At 40.2% G+C, this 24,678-nt stretch overlaps 1 protein-coding gene across 1 annotated transcript in view; it reads right to left on the bottom strand.

Annotated features, from left to right (window-relative positions):
* The window catches only part of SCUBE2 (signal peptide, CUB domain, EGF-like 2), a 106,695-nt gene that overhangs the window by 5,720 nt on the left and 76,297 nt on the right, over positions 1–24,678 (bottom strand). Inside the window, 4 exon segments of the mRNA XM_006885598.1 lie at positions 4,035–4,187; positions 5,829–6,026; positions 8,220–8,381; positions 9,323–9,490. Of these exon segments, the coding sequence (XP_006885660.1) occupies positions 4,035–4,187; positions 5,829–6,026; positions 8,220–8,381; positions 9,323–9,490 (681 nt within the window).

Raw genomic sequence — 24,678 nt, 5'->3', positions numbered from 1 at the left:
TTGAAGATGGAACTTCAGTTACTGTGCTTTGTCCTGTTGTATTAGAGAAATGGAGGGCTATTTGTACCTACACCAAAAGCTTGTAACCTGCTCATTTAAAAAAAAAGATTTCCTCTGCTTTTAAGAACTACAAATATATTGCTCTATGGAAAAGCAGTGAAGTATCATTGTTTAGAACTCTCCATACTGTATCATACCTCTGTGAATGTAAAATATCTTTTCAGAATGTAAAATACTTGCTTTATGATATGTAATAGTGATCATGCTATATCAGAGCTGCATTTTAATGTTATACTATACTATTTTATTTCCAGAAAATGGCTGTTGTTGTTATGTGTCACTGAGTTTCTTGTGACTCAGAGCGATCCTATACACAATAGCCCTGAAACCTGCTCTATCCTGTGCCCCTACCCTCATTACTGTCTCTGATGCCCCTACCCTCATTACTCCAGTCACTGAATAAATCCATCTCATCAAGGGTCTTCCTCTCTTTCACTCTCCCTCCACTCTTCCAAGCATAATGTCCCTCTCCACGGACTGGTTCCTCCTTGGAACATGCCGAAAGTATTTCTGATGAAGTCTTAGAATTCTTGCCTCTAAGGAGCATCCTGGTATCACACTTTCTAGGATGAACCTGTTTGTTTTCCTAGCAGTCCATGATATAATCAATCTTCTCCAGCACCACACCTCAAAGGCATTGATTCTCTTTCTATCATCCCTAGTCATTGTCCAGCTTTCTGATGCATAACAAGTAATTGTAAAGAAGATGGCCTATATCAGGTATGCCTTAGTCTTCAGACTGACATAGTTGCTCTTCAGTACTCTGGAGAGGTCCCTGATAGCAGACTTTCCCAGTGCAATTCATCTTTTGATTTCCTGGCTGCTGGTACCAAGTGTGTTGATTGTGGAGCCAAGCAAACGGAAGCTGTTAACAATCTCAATCTCTTCACCATTCATCATGATGCTGCCAATTGGCCCAGTGGTGATAATTTTTGTTTTCTTGATGTTGAGTCTCAATCCATATTGAAGGCTGTAGTCCTTGACCTTCTGTAGCAAATGCTTCAGGTCCTCCTCAGTTTCAGCAAGCAAGGTTGTATCATCTGTGTAATTCAGGTTGTTGATGAGTCTCCCTCTAATCCTTTTGTTACACTCCTCCTAATAGAGCCCAGCCTCCTGGATGATCTGTTCTGCATATAGATTGAAAATGTATGAAGATAGGACATATCCCTCGTACACACTCTTCCCAGTTTTGAACCACGCAGTGTTTCCTTGCTCTGTTCTTACTACTGCCTCCTGGTCCAAGTATAGGTTTTGCATGAGCATAATCAAGTGTTCTGGGATCCCATTCTTCTCAGAGTTAGCCATAGTTTGTTGTGGTCCACACAGTCAAATGCCTTTGCATAGTTAATGACATAAAGCTAGACATTAAGAAACTTAAAAAAATGATTCCAGGTACCACCAACAATAACAGAACTTTGCTTCCTTCTGAGGTTTCAGTTTGTACTTTTTTCATTTTTTTTAAAAGAGTGTGCTGGATGTCTCTACTATTTCGTTCCAAGGGCTTCAGAACCTGGAAGAGTTATTGCTGATATTGATGTATAATACCTTGTGATTGGTCTTTTTATATAAATACAAATACATACAGAGCGAGAGAGAGCTATCAACTTTGGGAAAAATATCCTAGTTGAGCTAGATTGAACAGAAATGAATGGTCATATTTGTCTAGAAATGTTAAACTTATTTGTACAGGGATAATGAATGCACTGTGTTAAATATGTAAGGTCTAATCTACATGAGTTTGAAGACAGAAATTAATATTCTCACAATAATGAGAGACAAACAATTAAAAAAAACCACACAAACCAAACCAAAAATAGACTCGGGCTCTGGAGCCCCAAGGATCTGGGCCAATCCCAACTCTGCAGCTTTGTCATAATGTGAGTTTAGAGCAGGTACTTAAATCTCTTCAAACTGTTTGACTTCATCAGAAAAATGAGACAACAACCACATCTACATCATGGGGTGGCTATAAGGAAAGTTCTGTGTTAAAAGCACTTAGCAGGTACCCAGTACCCAGGACCTGCTCTATAAATTTAGCCCCAACTTCAGTCTCACTGTTTCTCAGCTGCCTGGAGGCTGTTCTGTAGCAGCCTCCCCTGCTCTTTCTAATTGTGATTTCTATTTTGCTGGGATTAGAAACTAGATATAAACTTATTTTAAATATATGTTTAAAAAGAAGTAAAAGATTAAATAGGCTCTGAATGAGGATAAAAAGATGTCTATCTGGCCAAAGCGGTAATTTTCAACTTTTGTCTGCTGTAATGCGTGTAAGACATATTCTTATGGGCCCAAAGTTACATATCGTTTATCCTGATTCAAGCTAATTATCTTTTTGTTTAATTAGATAAAAATAAAACCAAAAAAAATTATGGAATTTCAGTGTCACAAAGGTAGAGTTAAAGGAAGCCAGACTAAAAGCATGTGAGCTTTGCTGACATTTGTCCTGGAGTCCTGGGTCTTTTTTGCTGAGCCCAGAAGAGGGTAATAGCCTGTCACCTCCTTACAGATAGATGAGGCGTCCTATGCCCCTCAGCAGAGCCCCGTAGAGGCATCTAGTCAGCCCCAGGAGTTTGAGGCTAACATGTCTAGTCTTGGGTGTTTTTTATCCTTCAGACAACTGTCAGACAGGGATGGTGATGCTACACATTGGAAATAAGTTATGAATGAAATATTTTTAGGAAAGCCACAGAATGTTTTCCTCCTAAAACGTATCTTTTTTTGGCACTGTCTAAACACTTCCAATGGCTCCCTCTAAGATTATCTACCCATCTCAGCTCTAGGTCCTTTATGCCTGACTCCACCTCCTCCTATCTTATCTCTCACTCCTAAACGCCATCTCGCTTCCACTAGCCAAACCAGACCAATCCTTTTTTCATACCAGCTCCCATCGAACTTCCATCCTTTGGCCTATGCCATGCCCTCTTCCTAAGTTTTCTTCCCAGAAAATGTTAGGTTTTCAACAATTATTCAAGACCTTTTGAGACTTTGCTTCTGAAACTTTGTTCTACTCTTTCTACAAATCCATGTAGTTAATCACTATCCTCAGAGTGCTTCGTACATTCCCTACTATAGTATCTATGAAAAGTGAACGTCTTTGTGCCTCTGCCACTCCATGTTGCCTCTAGCACTGCACCCAGGGTCTAGCACAACAGATTACCAGTACACATGGGTGGATGAATGAACAGATTAACTGTGAGGTCCTCAAGGGCAAGGCCCAAATAATACTGTATTATTAGTAATCATCTGCTCACCAAGTTTCAGAGCTGACTAGGGTACCAGGGCTCAGATGGGCCACTCATTATTTAAGATAAAGAAAAGTAAACAATAGAAGTCATTTGACTTGCCCAAGGTCACACAGATAGCTAATGGCAAAGCCAGGACCAGAATTTAAGTGTCTCCTGCCCTCGGGTTCCATAAAATAAAACTCGAGTGCTCGCTTTGGCAGCACATATACTAAAATTGGAACGATACAGAGAAGATTAGCATGGCCCCTGCGCAAGGATGACACGCAAATTCGTGAAGCGTTCCAAAAGAAAAAAAAAACAAAAAAAAAAACAAACTCGAACTTAATGTTTAATAAGTCACCATGATGTGCCAGATCCTACAGCAAGTAATTTATGAAGATTGTCCACTGAATTCTCATTTATAGATGAGGGAAATGGAGGACAGAGATCTGAGTAATATACACAAGTCACAGAAGAGCTCCTTTCTACGCCCACCTGGCTCTAATGTCCATGCTTTACCCACTAAGCTATGCTCACTTTCGTTTATCTTGGGAAATATTTCATTCCCGTCGTCAGTGTCCCCAAATGCCTGTTTAAAATTTGTCACTGTGAGTCATCGATGTCCTTTCCTCTCATCCCGCTTCTCTGAGCATATGTGTTGTCAGCAATCTGCCAGCTGGCTGAGGCTTCCTCTGTTCAAAGCAGAGAACCTCCTCCCGCGAGCGGCAGTCTGAGCCTCACAGCTCTTACCATCGTACGTCACATAGGGCACCTGGAACCCTCTGGCACTGTTCCCTTCGTTGGACTTGAACTGAATCCACAGCTTCTTTGACCTGGAGGTGAAGGCGATGGGGCGCTCATAGGTCTGGCATGTTTCATAAGTTGTCACGGAATTGGAGGAAGCTGCCAAGGGAAGTTGGGAGAGAAAAGGTTCAAGAGCCATCACTGAGCAGGCAGACAATGAACACTCATCTTTCAGGCACTCACGCCATAAAACACATTGTGCTTGAGAGCCCATCAGCCCCAGCAGAGCTATTAAAATGGTCAAGTCCTGGAAACAGAATGGATGCAGCTGGTGATTGCAGTCCCCAGGGAAGGCTGGGCTGAAAGGCCTGCGGTCAGACAAATAGCAGCAGCCCAGCCTTCATTGTAGATATTAGGGAGAAGACCCTCAAAGCGCAGAGATGAAGGATCTCATTTCATAATAATCACCATGCTGCGTAAGCACTGGATCGTGTGCTAAGCACTTACAGGCTGTATCTTGTTCAATCCACCAATAACCCAAGGAAGTTTAGAGAAAATAGTTTTTATCTCTTTTATGAAGAGATGGATTACTTGTCCAGGATCACATTGTCAGTATATGGTTAAGTGAAAGATTTAAACCTACATTTAAATTTAAATTAATAATAAAACCTACATTTATTTTTAAAAATTTTATTATTTTTTTTTGTGTGTATCATCAAATCAGATTTGACTTGTGCAGGAGGAGATTATTCCTCCTTCTCCGGCAGAGCGTTTGGTAGATTCAAACCATGCAACTCTGGGATTGCAGTGCAGCTTCTTGCCACTAGGCAACCAGAGCCCACCTAAACCTACATTTTTTACCACAAGTAAGAACAAACTTTGTAAGCAAACCAATATAAAATAGTTTTTTAAAAAAAAGAACAAGTAACCAAATGAAACAGTTGCTATCAAGTCCACTCTATCCAAGACCTGGACTCCACAGGGTTTTCAATGACTGATTTTTCAGAAGCATATCATCAGGTCTTTCTTCTTAGGCATCTCTGGGTGGCCTCAAACCACCAACCTTTTAGTTAAGGGTCAAGCATGTTAACTGCACCACCTAGGGACCCCACTAATAAGAATAGAAAACCTTTATAGTGGCTTCATATGCCATTATCATTCTAAATGTTTTGAAGATATAAACTCATGTAATAGTTACTATTTCTCTTATTTTAATAAATGAGGAAACTGAGAGGCAGATGAATTAAGAATGTATTTTCAAGATCCTAGAACTGAAAAGAGGTGAAGCTGGGAATCAGATCTAAGCTGTCCAGCTGCAGTGCCCACTTACCTCACTGCCTCTGAGCTGTATTGACAGCAGTGTCCCTTTAAGGTTAGTGGATCATGGGTCAGGATGGGAGAATGGGCCCCTTCCTGGCTAAACCAGGCCCTTGATCAGCCAGTCCCTGTGCCACAAACTGCTGCCTAGAATAAGGCAAGTTTCCACTCTAGCACTGCATGAGCTTCATTGACTTTCTATGTCCTTGTGAAATAGGGTCTAACACATTAGTGTTACACAGTATTGACCACAGAGAGGAAGACTGTCTTGCAGGTCTCCTGTCTCTTAGGCTCAGCAGAGGGCTGGTTATATGGTTCTGGTCTAAATTTTGTGTCCTGGTAAACTCTGCAAACTCATGTCCCATCTCTGTTCTAATATAGAGTGACAGTCTAGGCTTCCTTCTCACATTTAAAGCCTGAGGAGCAGCAGCCCATCAGAAAAGAGGGTTTTAGAGGGGAGGGGAGCACAGGGCTGAGACGCACAGGTTTTCCGCATCACCAGGTAGTCCCCACAGTCATCTTCTATGGGCAGGAAGATCTCAGGGACCACAATCAAGATCCGGCGCTTGGGGGGTGGGTTGATAGTCCAGGTACACTCGGTGTTGGCTGGGTAATTGCCTGGATAGTTTGGGGATTCGATGTACCCGGTGAAATCTCCCAGCTCCCCTCCACATCTTCTGTCTAAAAGAAGAAATGCCACAAATTATCAAGATATAACATTTGTACCTCTGCAGCATGGCCCTCACCAGCTCGTGTGAGGAAACCACAACATCCCCATTGCCATGGAGGAATGAGGCATTCACATGACACTGTTCCAGAGATGACTCCCTCCTGTAGTGCTGGCGCCCCCTCTGAAGGCCAAACTACATTAAACCCCCACACAGTTCAACTGTTTCTCATTAGTTCGCAGGCATGCAAGTCAGGGGGAGGTATATGTGGAACAAAAGGACACCATTAGCTTTTAGCGTTTTGTTTGCAAAGTACAAGTGCCAAGAGAACTTTTAGATCTGTCAGTATAGGGATACTAAACCTCAATGTTCCCTTTAAAAGATTTGAACCTTTGTTAAAGACTTAAGAGAAAGAAAACGACAGCCATATTCAGAATGTCTTGTCTCTAGTGAAAATAGTGAGGATTACGTTTTATTTTTTGTGTGGAGAACTTTCTACCTGTACAAAGGTTGCTAGTACTCACTTCTGGTACCAAAGGCAAAGCATTCATTCACCATCCTCCTCTCTCTCTCTTTCAATCATATCTTCATTCATCACTCTCCATCCATCTAACAGTTTCCAAATGCTCTGGCAATTCAGGAATGAGAAAGACAAAACCCTGACCTCCAAAAGAGCTTATTTAAAACTGTTAGATAAACCTGTAGAAGATATTCAAGGGAATCTTTCCTCTCTCTCTTTCTCTCTCTCATTTTGGATTTCTTATTCCATGAAGCCCCAGGGTGGTACAAATAGCTAAACCCTTGGTTGATAACCCAAAGGATGACAGTTTACACCCACCCAGAAATATGTTAGCAGAAAAGCCCTAGTGATGGGCTTCTGAAAGATCAGAATCTCGGAAAACTTATGGAACAGTTGTATCTGCAACATAGGGGGTCATTGTGACTCAGAACCGACTCAGAGGCAAGTGGTGTTTGAGCTGGTACTTTGGCTGATGATGGAAACAACCAGTCGCTTAAACTCATCAGCTGCTCCAAGGGACAAGATCTGGTGATCCACTAGCATAAAGATTGCAGACTTGGAAACCCTACTCTGTTCCACAAGGTTGCTCTGAGTCAGAACTGAATAAATGTCATACAAGTAGAATAACAAAACAGATTTTTCATTTGGGAAAAAAGAGGGAAAAGGAACTCCTGGGATTTGCTATAAGGAGGAATTTTCTATGGAGAGCATTCTCAAGGTCTAAGCTACAACAAATGTAAGTAGCATAAGAGGTGGTGAGCTTCTTGTCACAGCAGTTATTAAAAAAAGAGACCTGAAAGCTACTTATAAGGATGCAGTGAGGACAATAAAACTCAAAACAAACCTGCCTTCCCTGGGATAGAGAAAAAAGGAGATAACTTCCCAGCCATAAGATGCAAGTGATTCACTGCCTCTTTCAACCCAACCATCTTTAGCTTAGGGAGATCTAACTTACCTTCCCTGGTTGCTAGCTTAAAGATACTGAATTAGCTGAGACTTACTTCTGTCCTTTTCTAGAGAATATAACACAATGGTAAAAAAACACATAAAGTTCTTAAATTATTTATAACATTCTTATAAAATGCAAACCAAGCTCTTTAGCACAGCATTCAAAGCTCCCCCCTTATCTCCCTCAGACTCCCTGTAGGAAATGCTATGCTCCTGCCCAGGGGTCTCCTTTACCCCAAATGTCTTTCACTTTCCTGAGCCTGTGCTTTCCTCCAACCATCTTCTGGGCACAAAGCCCTTTCTCCTAGTCACCCCACAGCCTCCCCATCTGAACCTTCTCAAGCTTTCTAGAAGCCTTGCTTCATCTCTCCAGGCAGCTAATTGCTCTTTTCTTTGCAATTTCCACAGCCTGTGTCTTGCTTGACATCAGTAAAGAACCAAGTAGAGTTCTTGGGACATAAAAAAAGTCTGCAAACAATACTTACTGAGCAAGGCTGAAAGCACGGGTGCCAGAGGAAAGAAATTAAGACAACTGCATCTGGGGACAAAGCCAGACTTGATAAAAGTGAGGGCCTGGGAGTCAGGTTTGTTCTCCATCAATGCTGATCTGTAGAGCCGAGCACCAGCAGTCTCTTACACGGTCTCCGTGGTGCTGAGTGAACTGGGGACCCCTTATCTTAGGACAGACACAGGCACTTGAGAATCTAGTCTATGAAAAGTCTTACAAAAGAGACCTACTTTTACACTGGGTTATATTTGTGGAGCCATCAAAATCAGTTGTAGTATTTCCTGGGCAGGAAACACAATTATCTTTTCCAAATTCAGGCTGGTATGTTCCTGCTGGGCAACGGATACATCGATGTATTGTGGTGTTATAGAAATGTCCAGGAGAACACTGAACTGTGGGATGGGAATATGGAGACAATGGAAGGAAAAAATGAATAAAAACAAATACCATTTTATCAAAACAAACGCAGTACAAAAACATCTTACAGCTCATTACATGTTATGTCCAAATGAAGTAATGGGGCTTAACAACACTCAATCTTCTACATAGCCAGGTTCAGGTGGGAAGTGTGGGGAATTGAACTTGTGACTCATGGCACTGAGAAAAATAAACCAGGAACAAGGCCTGTATGGATCCCTAAAGAGTTTACAGCTTGTGCCATAAGTCACTATACATCATGTGAGCAGGGAGAGGATGCAGAATTGACACTGTGCTTAGAGAAGGGCTCGCTGTCATCTCTGGATGGTAAAAAGGTTAACACATTCAACTGATAACTGGAAGATAGGACATTCAAGCCCAACATGAGGTGCTTAAAAAAAAAGATATCCACTTCTGAAATATTGGTCACTGAAAGCCCTGTGTAACAGTTCTACTCCAATATACATGGGTTGACAGGGTCAAAATGGACTGGACGGTAATTAGCATTTTCCCCCTGAGAAGGGGCAGCTGGGACTGGGGTGCTGGAGGAGGCATAGGGCCTGTCCTTGATGGAGAAATACATCTCTTGTCCTGTACAGTGAAGGGCCTCCTACACTACAGGTAAGGGTATGGGAGTGAAGGAAGGTTTGAAGGAAAAGAAACGGGGGATCCAGGTAAACAACCTGTTCATCTGTCCTTGATGGTCTTTCTAGGTAGCTCTGACAAATAGACCCAGGTGGCAGGAGTGTTTAGGAAGCTCCTGTGCTCCCTGTCATCATGTGAAGTTGAATGGGGTTGGTGGCCTGATCTCCCAGCCACACAGGCATGACCTTGGGCACCTCTGGGCTGGCCTTGACTCGAACTCTATCAGTGTCTCCTGTACTCAGAAGGGAAACTCAAGCTTCCAAGTTCTCACCTCTGGTCTCACAGTCCTGGAAGGAAGTGGCTCCTAGGTGTTTGGTGGAGAGGCCTCCTCCACAGGGGAAGCAGGAAGTGCGACCAGCTTCAGGCTGGAAAGTGCCCAGGGGACAGAGCTGGCAGGGGGCAAATCCATCAGTGGAATATTCACCAGGTTGGCACAGACCTGGGGAGACCAATGACCTGAGGTAAGCAAGGCCCCCAAAGCAGACCCTTTCCCACCTTTCTGCACATGAGATCCAACTGTGTTCAGGTGCTGTCTATCTGTGATGAGAAGCACCCAACAGTCAGCTCTGCCCAGCCGATGACCCTGTACATGAGGCACGAGGGCCTGATGTTTACACAAAGGGACACATAACAAGGGCTCATGTGTCACAGCTGCTTCTAAAATACAGAGAAAACCAAGTACGTTTCAAGCTTAGGTCTGCACACTACCAAGGCATGTTCTATAATGAAGGAGCCCCTAAGGAGAATGCCTCTCTGCTTTGTAACCAATTTGGTCATGACTCAATTTTGCACACTCTAACCTAGCAGATTACATCCTGAGGCTGTAAACAGAGACTGGAAGAGTCTCCACTAGTGTACCAATTATAAGCTACATCTCCTAACGCTGGAACACGTGCTGGCCTACCTCAGTCGACTAAGCCAACAATTCTAATCCCCCTTGACAGAGAGACCCAGTGGCATTTAATTGAAGGCAATGAAAAAAAAAACAACCCCACAAAACACCAAAAACAAACCCCACAAAAAAACTAGAACAAGAAATCCAGCCATAAAGAGTTAAGGAGTTTTTAAAAGTATATTTCCCTGAGGAGCGAGACTGCCACTGCTGCTGTTGTTATGTGGCCTCGATGCAGTGTTTCCTTACTCTGTTCTGACAACTGCCTTCTGATGAAGGCTATAAAAATCAGTTGTCTTTTGAATGCCTAATAATCTCTCCGTTATTTTAATGGGTTTATCCCTAAATTATAGATACAATGGCACTTAAAAAAAACACACACTCAATGAAGGCATTGGAGCCTGTCAGCTCTGGGTTCTGTTTCCAAATCCTTCACCTTTAAGCTGTGTAACTTTCAATAAGTCATTTAACCTCATAAAGTTGTTGTAGTAATTAAATGAATAATTCATGTAATAGACTTAGCATGATGATTGGCATAGGCAATTATTCATTAAATATTAGCAATCATTATTATTACTAATTATTGCATGGTTCAAAATCAGGAAAAGAGTGCATCAGTATATATCCTGTATCCATACCTTTTCAATCTATATATGGAACAGACTTTATGAGGAGGAATGTGGCATCAGGATTGGAGGAAGACTTATCAGCAAGCCATGTTATATGGATAACACAACTGTGCTTGCTGAAACTGAGGAGGACCTGAAGCACTTGCTGCAGAAAGTCAAGGAATATGGTCTTCAATATGGATTTAAGCTAAATATCAAGAAGACAAAGATTCCCACAATTGCACCGATTGGCAGCACCATAATATATGGAGAAAATACTGAAATTGTTAACAATTTCCGTTTGCTTGGCTCTCCAATCAACACTCTTGGCACCAGCAGTCAGGAAATCAAAAGATGAACTGCTCTGGGGAAGCCTGCTATCAGAGACCTCTTCAAAGTACTAAAGAGTAATAATATCAGTATAGAGACTAAGGTGTGCCTGATACAGGCCATGGTCTTCACAATTACTTGCTGCTATGCATTAGAAAGCTGGAAAATGACTAAGGATTTTTCTTTCTGTGAAGAAAAATCGATACTTTGAGTTGTGATGCTGGAGTAGAGTATTGAACATACCATGGACCGCCAAGAGAAAAACAAGTCTATCTTGGAGAGAGTGAAACCAGATTTCTCCTTGGAGGCAAGGATTTTGAAGCTCTATCTCACATACTTTTGGCAGGCTCGTGGACAGGAGGGACTAGTCCATGGGGAAAGGCATCATGCTTGGAAGTGTAAAGGGACAGCATAGGAGAGGAATACCCTGGATGAGATGGACTGACACTGTAACTGGGGTAATGGAGGAGGTGTGTCAGAGTGAGTGAGACTGACTTAGGATAGGGCAGGCTTCAGAGCTATTTATACATAGGGTTGCTATGAGTCACAGGCAACAACCACAACAATACTATTGACTATAGATGATCTAGTGGGAAGATACTGTGCTGCAATCCCAAAGGCATGTAGTTCAAATCTACCAGCTGCTTCATGGAAGAAAGATGGGTAATCTCCTCGTGTAATTAACTGACTGAAAACCTGATGGAGGGTCAGCTGTGGGTCAGCTCTGAATTGACAGTACACAACACAATAACAATTACATCTTAACAGGGACATATACAAGGGTAAACAGATGATAGCTTTCTCTCTTATACAAGGGTAAATAGATGATAGCTTTCCCTCTTAGCAACTTGCAGTTAGTTCTAGGATTTCACAACAAGATTAAGATATTATAGGAGTCTCACATTTACTATGAGAATCGGAATTTATAAACCAGAAACAGTTCTGCAGTTGAGTTTAAGCTACATTAACAGAACTAAAGCTGGGCCTGGGCAGTCTTGAAGGAGAAGGGTGGGAATGGAGGGGCTTCTGTGCACTCTGCCATATACATCAAGCACAAATTCCCAGATCAGATTACTCTTTCCATTTGGGCCCACAGAATGTCGATGCACCTGGTCTTTCTAGCATTTAAAAGGAAGACAATAATAAAACAAATAAGAAACAAATCCAAAGACTGGCTTTGGAGTTAATATTTTATAAGAGATAATGAGAAACTTCACAAAGGAGGCTCCAATTTTGACAAAATAATCAGAGAGGGATTTTTTAAATGAGCAAGTTAAGAATTTGAAATCAAAGTTTACAGAAAATCAGACCTACTTTCCTCATCTTAATACAAAGTCAATATTGACCATCACAAGAACATGAAAACAGCTGAAATGTCCAACCACAATGGAATGGACTGAGGAATTATGGTACATTCACACAAGGGAATACTACACAACATGCATGATACAATGATTTTGTAAATTACTACCTAACCTGGGAGAGACTCATTATGCTGAGTGAAGTAACTCAGTCCCGTAAGGACAGATACTGTATAAGACCATTATTGTAGAACGAGAATGAAGATCCAAGTGATGGGCGGGGCGGGGGGGGCGAGCAGAAGGGTGAGAATGGGGAGGGGGTTAATCATATGGTTGCACATTTTGATGGGGGAGGGCGGTGAAAGAAATGGGAAAGATCTGGTGTGAAAAACAATATATGTTAACTTTGTAAATAGACCAGTATAAAAAAATAGTCAAAGACTTCCCACACATTAAAAGATCACTCAGGTCTCAGAATGTTATATTTTACAGTGAATAAAGCATGCAATGGCCATTTCACTTTTCCTCCCAAACTAGTTTAATCTATTAGATCTTTGTTTATTGGCTTAAACATGTGCCAGATGCAGAGCTAGGCATCAAAGGGCAAAAAATAAATCCAGTTTGGTCCCTGGTCCAAGGAAGCTTATCGTCCAGTGTCAGGTGCAGTCTTTGAAATGTTACGTATAACTTCTCTGTAAACAGTGATACTGAAGACTGGAAGGGACAAAAAAAATCCTTACCTCCACATTCAGATACATTCCAAGCTTCTGGGGTCTGCAGGACCCCAGGATTTTCTGGTCTTGGACACGGTTCACATGTGATTTGTCCTTCCTCATTTTGGAAGGTTCCATTTGGACATAAAATGCAGCGTTCTCGTGTTCCATCATAGTAAGTCCCAGCCCTGCAACTGACTAGCCAAAGGGGAAAAGTCTGATTAGTGCCAGGACAGAAGTCAAGGGAGGAGGATGTGTGTGGTAGAGATGAAAGCCTTATATTTCCCTTGCAAACCTCCTGAGTGACAAAATGTCTTTGCACACTTTTCTGACATGGGCCCTGGTGCATACTCTTAGTTCCGCAGTTTTTTTCATCACTTATCTATCAGTTTGTTAAGCTGTGTTGACTTGCCTGTTGCTATGATACTGGAAGCCATTAGTATTCAAAATACCAGCAGGGTCGCATATGGTACACAGGTTTTGGTGATTTTCCTGACTAAGACAGACTAGTAAGAAGGACTTGATAATTTACCCCTGAAAAGATGGACCAGTGAAAACCTCATGCATAGAAGTAAAACACTATCTATTACGTTGTTTTGTTACAGGCTGTCAAGTTGACTACAACTCACAGTGACTCTACGAACAGCAGGTATAAACCCTGCCCTGTGCTGTGCCATCCTCACCATCTCTGATATGCCCAAGTTCATTGCTACAGTTATTGTGCCACTCTCTTTTGTGGAGGGTCTTCCTCTCTTTTTCTCACCCTCTGCCTTTCACAGCATGAAGTCTTTTTCCAAGGATTGGCCTTTCCGGACAACGTGCCCACCGTTAGTGAGATGCGTTTTCACCATCCTTGCCTGTAAGGTGCATTTTGATTATTTTTCTTCCAAGACAGATGTGTTGGTTCTTTTGGTAGCCCATGGGATATTCACTACTCATCCCCCACACCACACCTCAAAGACATTGATTCTTCTTCGGCCATCCTTATTTATTGTGTGACTTTCAGATGCGTTAGAAGCAACTAGAAAGACGATGACTTGAATTAGATATGCCTTAGTTGTTTAAATAGCATCCTTGCTCTTAAGCATTTTTATCTGATATTGTTGTTGTTAATTGCTGCCGAGTCGAGCACGACTCATTGCAACCTATGAACAAAAGACTTGCACCTTTTCTAAAACTATCATCGTTTCTCTAAGTTCAGAGAGTTTATCTGATATAGTGCCCGGAAATGAGCCCCTCAAGGTAGAAGATATTAAAAATATGACGAGGGAAGAGCCGTCTCTTCAAAGTAGAGTACATCTTAATGACATGAATGGAACAAAGGTTATTGGACCTACATTTTGGCATAACTCAAAATTAGAAGAAACAATTGCAAACATTCATTAATAATTGGATAATTCAATACATAAAATACAAGTAAAGGATATGAGAAGTTATAAAAAATGAAATGGAATGTTGAACATTTATAATAAGATTATCATAGAGAACACCATGCTGAAATGGGAAGAGAAACAGAATCACATTCACCATCAAAAACATGAAAAAGAACATTTCAAGATCTAGCCTCAAGTACAATGATGTCAATGATAGGATAATATCCATATACCTACAAGGAAGACAGTATCATCACTACTATTCAAATTTATGCACCAATCACTAAAGCCAAAGATGAAGAAATTGAAGATTTTTACCAACTTCTGCACTCTGAAATTGATCAAATATGCAACCAAAATACATTGATAATTATTGACTATTGGAACAGAAAATTGAAAACAAAGAAGAATCAGTAGTTGGAAAATAATGACCATAATGATAGAAATTGCACAGAAGATGGTAAAATTTTGCAAGACTAATGACTTTTTTAATGGAATTATCCTTTTTTCCAACATCAGTGTGACTTTACATGTGACACTCACCAGATGGAAGGCAGAGAAATAAAATTAATTACATCTGTGGAAAGAGGTGATGAAGACACTCATTATCATAAGGCAGAACAAGGCCAGGGCAGACTGTGCACAAGACCATCAATTGTTCATATGCCAGTTCAAGTTGAAGCTGAAAAATAAACCAAGTCCACAAGAGCCAAAGTATGGCCTTGAGAATACCTCATATGAATTTAGAGGCCATTTTAAAAACATATTTGATTCCTTACACACTAATAATAAAAAAAAGAGATGAGTTGCGGGATAGCATTGAGAAAATCACACATGAAGATAGAAAATAGTCATTTAAAAGACCCCAAATTTTTAAAAATACCAAAACAGATGCCAAAGTTTTGGAAATTTGCCCTTGAACATAGAGTAGTAGCTGAATGGGATGCAAGAAATGCAAAAGAGCGGAACAAATTGCCAGGGTGGCTCAAGAAAACAAAGGAAAGTATTATAAGAAATGTACAAAGACCTGGAGTTAGGAAACAAAAAGAGAAGAATACTCCAGGCACTCCACAAGCTGAAAAAAATTGCAGGAAGAATCAAAAGAAAAATAGAGGGAATACACAGAATCATCATATCAAAAAGAATTGTCCATGGCCAGCCATTTCAGGAAGCTGCATATGATCAAGAGCAGATGGCATTGAAGGAAAAATGTCAAGCTGCACTGAAAGCATTGGTGATAAACAAGGCTCTAAGAACTAGAGGAATACTAATTAAGATGTTTCTGCAAAGAGATGCAATGCTGGGAACTTACTCATTTTTCCCAAGAAATTGAGAAGACAAATACTTGGCCACTTGACTAAAAGCAATCCATATTTATTCTAATTCCAAAGAAAGTGATGCAATAAGTACAGAAACTATCAAACAGTACCGTCGGTGATATTATTGTTGTTGCTATGTGCTATCGAGGTGGAAGTGACTCATAGTTGACTCGCTAGGAGGTTTTCGAAGGCACTAAATTGCACGGGAGGTGAACGCTCATCTTTCTTCTGCAGAACAGCTGGTGGATTTGAACCATATACCTTTGAGTTTGCAGTACAGCTCCTCACCCACTAATTTAAAAACTTTTGTAAGATAAAAAGTGATGCAAGCCATATTCCAGAAAAATTCCCCTTAGATAAGAGGTATGACCGGACTAAGGGTGTTGTAGCCACCCTAACCCTGCCCCATTTCCATAACAAACATAACCTAAACTTATTTAACATAACCTGATTCTGCCTCATTAATTATAGACAGAGATTAGAATTTACAACATATAGGACAATTAGATCAGGTCACAAAATGGACAGCAACCACTCAACACTAAGAATATGATCTAGCCAAATACATTTATCTTGAGGAGATACAATCTAAGCCATAAGATTCAATCCTTTGGTCCACAAAAATTCATATCCTATGCCACATGTGAAATACTTTCATACCATCATACAATTCTTACATCAACTCTAAATATAAATTCCATGCTGGGAAAAGAAATTCCTCTTCATTTGTGAGCCTGTGAAATCTAGAATATGAGTATCTGCTTCCGAAGTATAAAAACGGAGAGGTATAAGATAGACAAGCTTTTTATTACAAACAGAAAACAAATTGGAGAGAAAGAAGGAATAACAGATACCAAGCAACTGAAAACTTAGCAGAACAATTTACATTAGCATTCCAGACCTGAAAAGAATCCTTTAATCTCTGAGATAACATAGCCTTTGCCCTACATGATAGGCTCTGAGTTTAGGCCCTGCTTTGTAGATTCCAAGTGAAGGTTCTTCAGCCCTGATCTGGAATGGCAGCACTCAGCATTGGGTATTCGCATTCTCCAAGTTCAACTGAATAAAACTCATTAGAATTGCCTTTAATGTCTGTAATTCCACTAAGAGTCTCATCAAAACAATCTCATTCACTCACTTCCATCAAGAAATCTTTCTGGGAGGAGACTGTCCACCTTTCCCTCTCAGTGCTGCTATTCAGCCATTGATGCTCAGACTGTTGGTTGGCAGAACAACACACTATAAAATGCACCCCTAGAGGATCTTTCAAAGGAATCTAAGCTTTTACCATTAATTTCCTTTAAACTATTCCAAGCTATACTTAGAACCTAAGACTGCTTCCACATTTTAGGATCCTATTAGAGCAACACATAACTTTCAGTGCCAAATTCTTAGTTTCCTAGTGCTGTTATAACAAAAAAAATATCATAAATGGGTAGCTTTAGAAAACAGAAATGGATTTTTTTTTCCACAGTTTGGAGAATTATGTATCCAAATTCAGGACATAATCTCTAGAAAAAAGGCTCTCTGTTGGTTCTAAGGGAAAGTCCTTGCCTCCCTTTAACATCTATAGATTCATCCATGTTTTTCTGTATGGATTGCATCTTAACAAAAGAAAACAAAAATCTTCACAGTAAACCAGTAAGCAACATTATGAAAGCAGAGAAAAGATTGAAATTGTCAAGAATTCTCTTGTACTTGGATTCCGAATAATAACCATAAAAATAGCAGTCAAGAAATCAAATGCAATACCGTATTGTGTAAATCCCATTGCAAAAGATCTCCTTAAAGCATTAAAAAGCAAAGATTTCACTTTGAAGACTAAGGTGTACCTGACCTAAGCCATGGTATTTTCAGTCACCTCATATGCATATGAAAGCTGGACAATAAATAAAGAAGACAGAAAGATTGGCAACTTAATTAAGGTTTTGGCAAAGAATATAGCAATTGTAGACTGTCAAAAGAAGGAAAAATCTGTCCTGGGAGAAGTACCACCAGAATGCTCCTTAGAGGTGAGGATAGTGAAACCTCATCTCTTGGACAGTGGACATGTTATCGGGGGGTCCAGTCCCTGGAGAATAGCATTGTGCTTGGTAAAGTAGAGCATCAGGAAAATTGGAAGACTCTTCATGAGATGAATTGACACAAAGGCTGCGCCAATGGGCTCAAACATAGCAACAATTATGAAGATGGCACAAAATCAGGCAGTTTTTTGTTCTATTTTCTGTACACAGGTTGCTGGAGTCAGATCCAACTTAATGATATTTAACAACAACAGAGGCACTTATAGAACTGCCACTCTTCACATCATGATCAGTTCAAGAGCAGATATTACAGGAGACCTAATTATTTTTCTAGCACAAAAACTTATTGATTGAAGAGACATCAAAAAGTCCTGGCACTTCCCACTTCCCAGGGTTACTGGAAAGATTATTACGTTGAAAATAATTCATTAACATATGTCTTGTGCCAGCTGACATCATCCTGGGAGATTTCCTAAGGAGGCAACACTTGTGTTGGGCCTTGTAGGATGAGTGGGCTCTCCAAGTGAGAAATATCAGAAATGTTACATGGAAGAAGCAGCAAGAAAGGAATACTGTTGGGCCTAGACTGAAAAAAAACCTCTTGAATGCCAGGTGTTTGGGTTTATAATGAGCAGATGTTGTGTTTTGAAAATTTCACTGTGTAAAATATGACTTCAAGGACATTACAGGTTAGCTCTCCAAAACACCACATAAAATTAATGTTGCAAAAAAGTACATCCTTCAAAATGGTTCCAGAAAAATAATCAACAAATTAATAAACTGTGCTTCTGTTTATATTTCTGATATTACTATTGAAAAGAGGATTTTTAATAATTTTATTTTAGGATTTGACTATGACATAAAATGTACTAAACTAAGCTTTCTAGTGTAATAGTCAAACATTATCATAAACACAAAAGTACTCTTTTAATGGCTAACATTGAATACTTAGACTAGGCACCATGCCAAAATCTTTGGGTTTCATTATCTTTGGATTACATTATATCATTTATTCCTAAGGGGCCAGGTACTATTATTAGTTCCATTCTACAGAAATAGAAACTTAAAGAGGTTAAATAACTTGGCCTAAGTGTAAAATACACCTATGTTAAGATCAAGAACTTTGAGATGAAATGGGGAAGATCTGGTGTGAAAACCCATGTGGGTGAACTTGGTAAGCAAACCAGTATAAAATAAAAAATTTACTTTAAAAAAAAAGAACTTTAAGATTAAGTAGGAGGGGGATTAATTTAACAGAAGAGCAAACTGAAGCACGATTCAGTGCTGTGCCAAGGATTCTCCATGGATTTTTAAGGTGTTTGGCTAGAACAAATACATTTTCTTTTACATCTCAGCTGCTAAGAAAGGAGGAAAAAAAGATACACAATATATAAAAAAGTTAGCTATTATATCTCATGAATATCTGTGAGGGGAGAATATCTATTTTAATCTCATGCTACAATGCAATCTGCATATATAATTTGGAGATTTAACATGACAAAAGTTATCTATCATCAGTCTTTCATTATTCATTTCATAATTGTTTTAAAGTTAAACCTTTTTGATCATGTTTGATCATGTTGTTGTGTTGAGTCGGAACCGACCCATAGCTGACCCTCCGGCAGTTTTTCAGAGGCAGTTAATCACATGGGAGGAGACTGTCCATCTTTCTCCAGCAGAACAGCTGGTGGATTCAAATTTTGTGCCTTTGGGATTGCTTCTTGCCAGTAGGCCACTAATGCACCATAGTAAGTCAAAATAGCCTACATTTCAAACATTATTTATAAAATGACAAGTAATAAGTCAATAAAGACTATGCTGTACTTTAATACCTAAATCTTAATGCTCTTTTATTTTTCAGATTTTATATTTTTAGAAGATATATCTATCATTTTCAACAATTCAATGATGTTTTGTAAAAAAAATTAAAAGTTAGTCAAACTCTCAATTTCTTAGCAAATGACATTATTATGAGGATGATGCAAATATATAGTAGCAAGAGCCTATATTCACAAATCAAATGGATAATGGTTTCCATAATCCCTCTAGTCCCAGCCCATTTCCCATGAAAAACTGGATTCAACTATGCACTAGGAATTCACAAATTTTTACTGTTTCCCTCCTGACCATTCCAGTGTCTGCAGCATGTAAGAAAATGAGAGAATAAACTTCTTCAATCCTCTAACAAACCAATCTATAATGAAGGCTAGTAGAAAGTAAATAGAATTAAGGCTATCAGTGGCCCTTCTGCACATTCCTTTTCCATTTTGGAAACAGCTGTTCTCAGAATCCTCAATGATTCCAAGAATCTCCTTAATCACATCTCATGTCAGTATGGTCTCTTTTATCATTGTTTTTCTGTCTGAAAATGGACACTCGGAAGGGCTGCTACTGGTCTAGAGTCTATGGATGGCTAACATACATGGCTACTAACAGAAAGGTTGGAAGTTCTAGTCACTCACCCAAAGGCACCTTGGAAGAAAGGCCTGGTGATTTACTTCTGAAGAAAATAAGCTATTGAAAGTCTAATGGAACGAATCCATATTGACTTTGGCTTATCCACTCCTCCTCAAAACTATTTTGATCTCCCAAAGCCTTCTCAATGCTTCCCATTGCTAAGCCTCATACTAGTTTACATTGGTGACTTCTCCAGGAGCAAAGGTCTGAGAAATGCCTTCTTACTTGCTGCCCTCCTTGTGAGGGTATACATTCCTTTTTCTCACAGTGAACATCCTGCACGTCCTGCTTCATACAAACTCATACCGCCAGTCAGGTTCTCCATTTCCCGTCTAGTGAGAAACACCTGCAGAAATAATTCATGCCAAACACCTTCCAAATAATTGTTTCTATCACAAGGTAAAAACTATCTAAACACTAAAATGATCCCTGAAATGTCATGAAGGGAGCTTGGAAACAGTTCTTGCAAATGTGCTGACAATTAGGTCTGAAGAGACCTCACTCACACATTCCAGTTGGTTCTCTTTTCTCCCTGAACAGCCAGCTTGTTTTGCTGCCCCAGACAATGAAGTCAATTGCCTCCAAGAAAGCTTCACTATTGAAGCAAAGCTTTTGTGTGTCTTCAGTGACCATTAAAATCCCATTCTCAAATCCCACACAGCTGTTTTCTTTCCTTCTTAAAAAAAAAAATACTAGAAAGCTTTTTTGATGCAAAAGGGTGAGACCAGCAGGGACCAGGATTAATGGTGACAAAGAGGCCTGAAGGCTGCCCTTTTTTTACCACTTAGGTCTTTGAGTATTTCAGGCTATGGACAAACACTATGGCTTCTCTGTGGCTAAGACAGTGAACCTAATAAAAGGGGTCACTCTCTAGCATCTGACTGTTTTCTTAAGAATCATGCCCTGACTTTTGAAGAGCCATAAGCAGCCCACATGGGTTCCCAGGGAGTCCAGAAGCGCCTGCTTTGTCATAATTCAGAGGCCCTGGTGCTTTCTGTGGTCTCAGGATCCTGGTTTGAATCTCTTTTAAATTAATGCTCTAGGAAAATAGGAAGCAGGATAGCCTTAGGCAAAAATGCTCAGGACTGTATTTTAAAACATTCCGGGGGTGCAGAGAGATAGACTAACTTAAAGCTATCTTTGCTGAGTTCCCAAACGCACACTACTTATCTTCTTAGACTGATGAAGAACTGAAATGTCAATTCCTTTAGGGTATCGCTTTCTCCTTCAATTTCAATATGCTCCAAAAATTTTACCTTTGCCTTCTTTTCTCTTAATGTCAACTACCCTTGGGATGTCATCTGTCGCCTCTGTGAAGATTTAAATTCATTTAATAACTATTTATTGAGCATGGATTATGTGCTTGGAAATTATCTAAGAACAGGAAATAGAGTAGAGAAGAAGACAGACATGGCCCTTTCCTAGAGGATATTTTACTGTAACGGAGAAGATGATAATTACTGAGCAAACAGATAAACACATAGTAGAAAGTCAAGTAGTAAGGAGCATGGGGAAGAGAGCAGAGCAGGGTAAGGGGCAGAGAGTGGTGGAGGCAGAGCTCACGTGCATACTGTTTTAGATGTTCCTATGCAGAAGGAAAGTGGGCAATCTCCTTCCATGTGATTTACAGACTCTGACAGCACATAACAACCACCACCACCACCAGAAGGAAAGGCTTCTTTGGCAGAGATAAGAATGATGTGGGAAACAGTTTTGCAATGGTATTAACTAGTAACGAGAAGGCCAGCATGGCAGGAAAAAGGTGAAAGGAGGCAGAGTCATAGAAGAATGTTAAAAACAAACAAACAAAAAAGCAAGCAATGTCAAATCATCTAGGTCTGTGAAGCCATGTCAGAAAATAGAACCTTAAACAGCCGTGTTCCAGGGGGCTCTGCTGCCATAGTCCGTAGAAAGTTGCACCACCAACCACCAACCTAAAGTTGGTTCAGATCCATCACCTCCTCTGAGGAAGAAAGATAGACAGTCCCTCCTGCATAATTTACTGCCTCTGAAAGCTGGCAGGTCAGCTATGAGTCAGTTCTGACTTGACAACAATGAAATATGAGACAAATCTGATCAGGATTTTAAACAAGGGAGTGGCACGATCTGACTTGAGTTTTTAAAAGCTCCCATTTGGAGAATGAACTGAGAATAAATGGAATAGAGTTCAGGGCAACAATTTAGAGCCTATTGGAATGGACTGTGCGAGAGAATCATGGTTTGGAACAGAGGAGAGATGATGGAGGAGGAGAAGAAAACGAGTTGGATTCAGAATATAGTTTGAAGGCAGAGCCAATAGAATTTACTAATGGACTGGATGTGAGGTACGACTGAAAGAGGCCAAAGATGACTCCATAATTTTTTACTTAACAACTAAATAAATGGAGATAGACAATTTCCTGAGATGAGGGGAAAGTGAGTTTTATTTTGGAATGGAAGAAGAGAGGGAACTAAAAAAATATGTGCCTAGACACTCTGAGCCTGGGACACTTGTTTGTCATCCAAGAGTAGACAATGAGTAGGCATTAGTTTTTGTGGTGGTCTCCAAGGAGGAATACCTCAGGGGTTTACTTAAGGGTCACTGGAGTGTGCAACGTATACATATATTTAAAAATAAGAAATAACATTTTACAGGTTTAGTGAATGGTATAAGATTGGCCCCTGGGTCAGTACATGTTTCCATCAGACATACAGAACACATATGATGACACAAGGCTCCCAAAAGAAGAGAAAATGGGCATTCTACCCCTATGGGAGAGGTGGGAACACTGATTCACTTCTTCCCAATGTATTGAGAAGAATTGTAATTTAACTCTGATTGGGTTACCAGAGTTCTTAGTTATATTGCATAGTTTTATAGAAAGCAACTTGGAAAAGAAAATCTTCTAAGGAAACGTTGATGCCAGTGCTGACTCATCTTGTACTCTTAGTACTAACACCTTGTCAAACTGCGTCATTAGCTAGAAGCAGGGACAGTGTAATCAGATCTGACAGGAGTTGCCTCCAAACACTAGCAATTAACAAGAAGAATGGATTTACAACCAGGACTGTTAACAAAGAATCTTGCCAAATCATAAATATTATGCCTTAAGATACCAGCCAGTTATTTTTAAACTTTTGTTTATTTAATCTTTACCATATTGTTCTACATTTTATAATGTACATAAAATACCAGAACAAAGTACAAAATATATCATTTACAAATACACATTCATGTATTAAAAGTATTTTAAGTAAGTAACATTTACTTTTGGTAAGGATACTCAACCTCTCTGGGATTGAGGAATTCATAACTCAAAATACAGGTTAGAGCTGGAGAGGGAATTTCAAGAGTGATAAGCATATCAAACTCAACTTATTGCCTTCAAGTTGGAACCAACTCATAGCTGACCCTCCGGGAGCTTTCAGAAGTTGCGTGCCACATGGGAGGAGATTGTCTTATTTGTACCCCACTGGAAGCATCTGGTAGATTTGAACCTCATGCTTGTGGGTTGGAAATACAACTCCTTGCCCACTAGGTCACCAGAGCCCCTCATAAACATGTAGTAGTATTTAAAGTTATGAGGATGAATGAGGTCACCTAGGGAAATGCAGACAATGAAGATAGAGAACGGAACCATGAGATACCCAAACAAAATGTAAAGAAGGAACCACCATTGAAAACCAAGAGGGAGCAGCTGACAAGGTACAACTAGAGACATGGTGATTAAAACACGTGAGGAGAAAGTGCCTGCTGGAGGTGGGACCTACCCATGTGCCTGAGTGGATGCCTGCAATGACGAGTGAGAGCTGGCAATTAAGGTTAGCAATACAGAAGCTTTTGGAAATAAGCGGAGAGGTTGAGAATGAAAAGCAGATTGCAAAAAGGGTGGCAACTTTCTCAAGGATTTTTTTTTCTCTAGAAAAGGGCAAAGAAATGAGATAGTATATGGAGAAAAGTGTGAAGTCAGTGGAAAGGTTTTTTGTTTTTCAGATAGGAGTTAGGTCTGTGTGCTGTGGAAAGACCTAGCAGAAGATCTAGTGTAGAATTTTCCAAGATGGTGGGCTGGTGGAGCAACATTATTGAGAAGGCAAGAAGAACCGGTACCTACTGCTTGAGGAGGGGAGTTTGCCTTAAACAGGAGCACAGGTTGTTCATCCATTTTAACAGAAGGTAAGTCAGGTCATGTTAGGAAAGTTGATTCACACTTAGAGTGATGACATAATTTCCCTAGTCTTGTTCAAAGTCAAATTCAACTTGCCCATGTGGAATGCCTCTCTTCTCTCCCCTGCCTCTTCCCTCCTACTCCTCTGGCTTTACATTTTTTTCTAAATGGCCATCATCATAGTTCCAAACCACAGTTATCTCTGACTTCTCTCTTCCCATATGTCAACTGCAGCATCTCACAGTTGGGTCCCTCTTATTCATCTTCTCTTCTTCATCCCATGATGCTAGTGTCCTTCAGAGTCTCTCTATCTCTTCTCCGGACTATTGCAATAACCATTCAACTCTTTCCCTTGCTGTCTGTTCCTCCTTGCCCCAGTTCTGTTCCATATGACCATTCAAGTCACATTTCTAAAGTGTGTCTCTAATTGTGTAAGTATTTGTCAAACAACTTCCTTGATCTGAC

Source organism: Elephantulus edwardii, unplaced genomic scaffold (assembly GCF_000299155.1).
Source record: "Elephantulus edwardii isolate Elephantulus edwardi_28Jun2011 unplaced genomic scaffold, EleEdw1.0 scaffold00044, whole genome shotgun sequence".
Lineage (NCBI taxonomy): Eukaryota > Metazoa > Chordata > Mammalia > Macroscelidea > Macroscelididae > Elephantulus > Elephantulus edwardii.
This window is presented reverse-complemented; position numbering and strand designations above follow the sequence as displayed.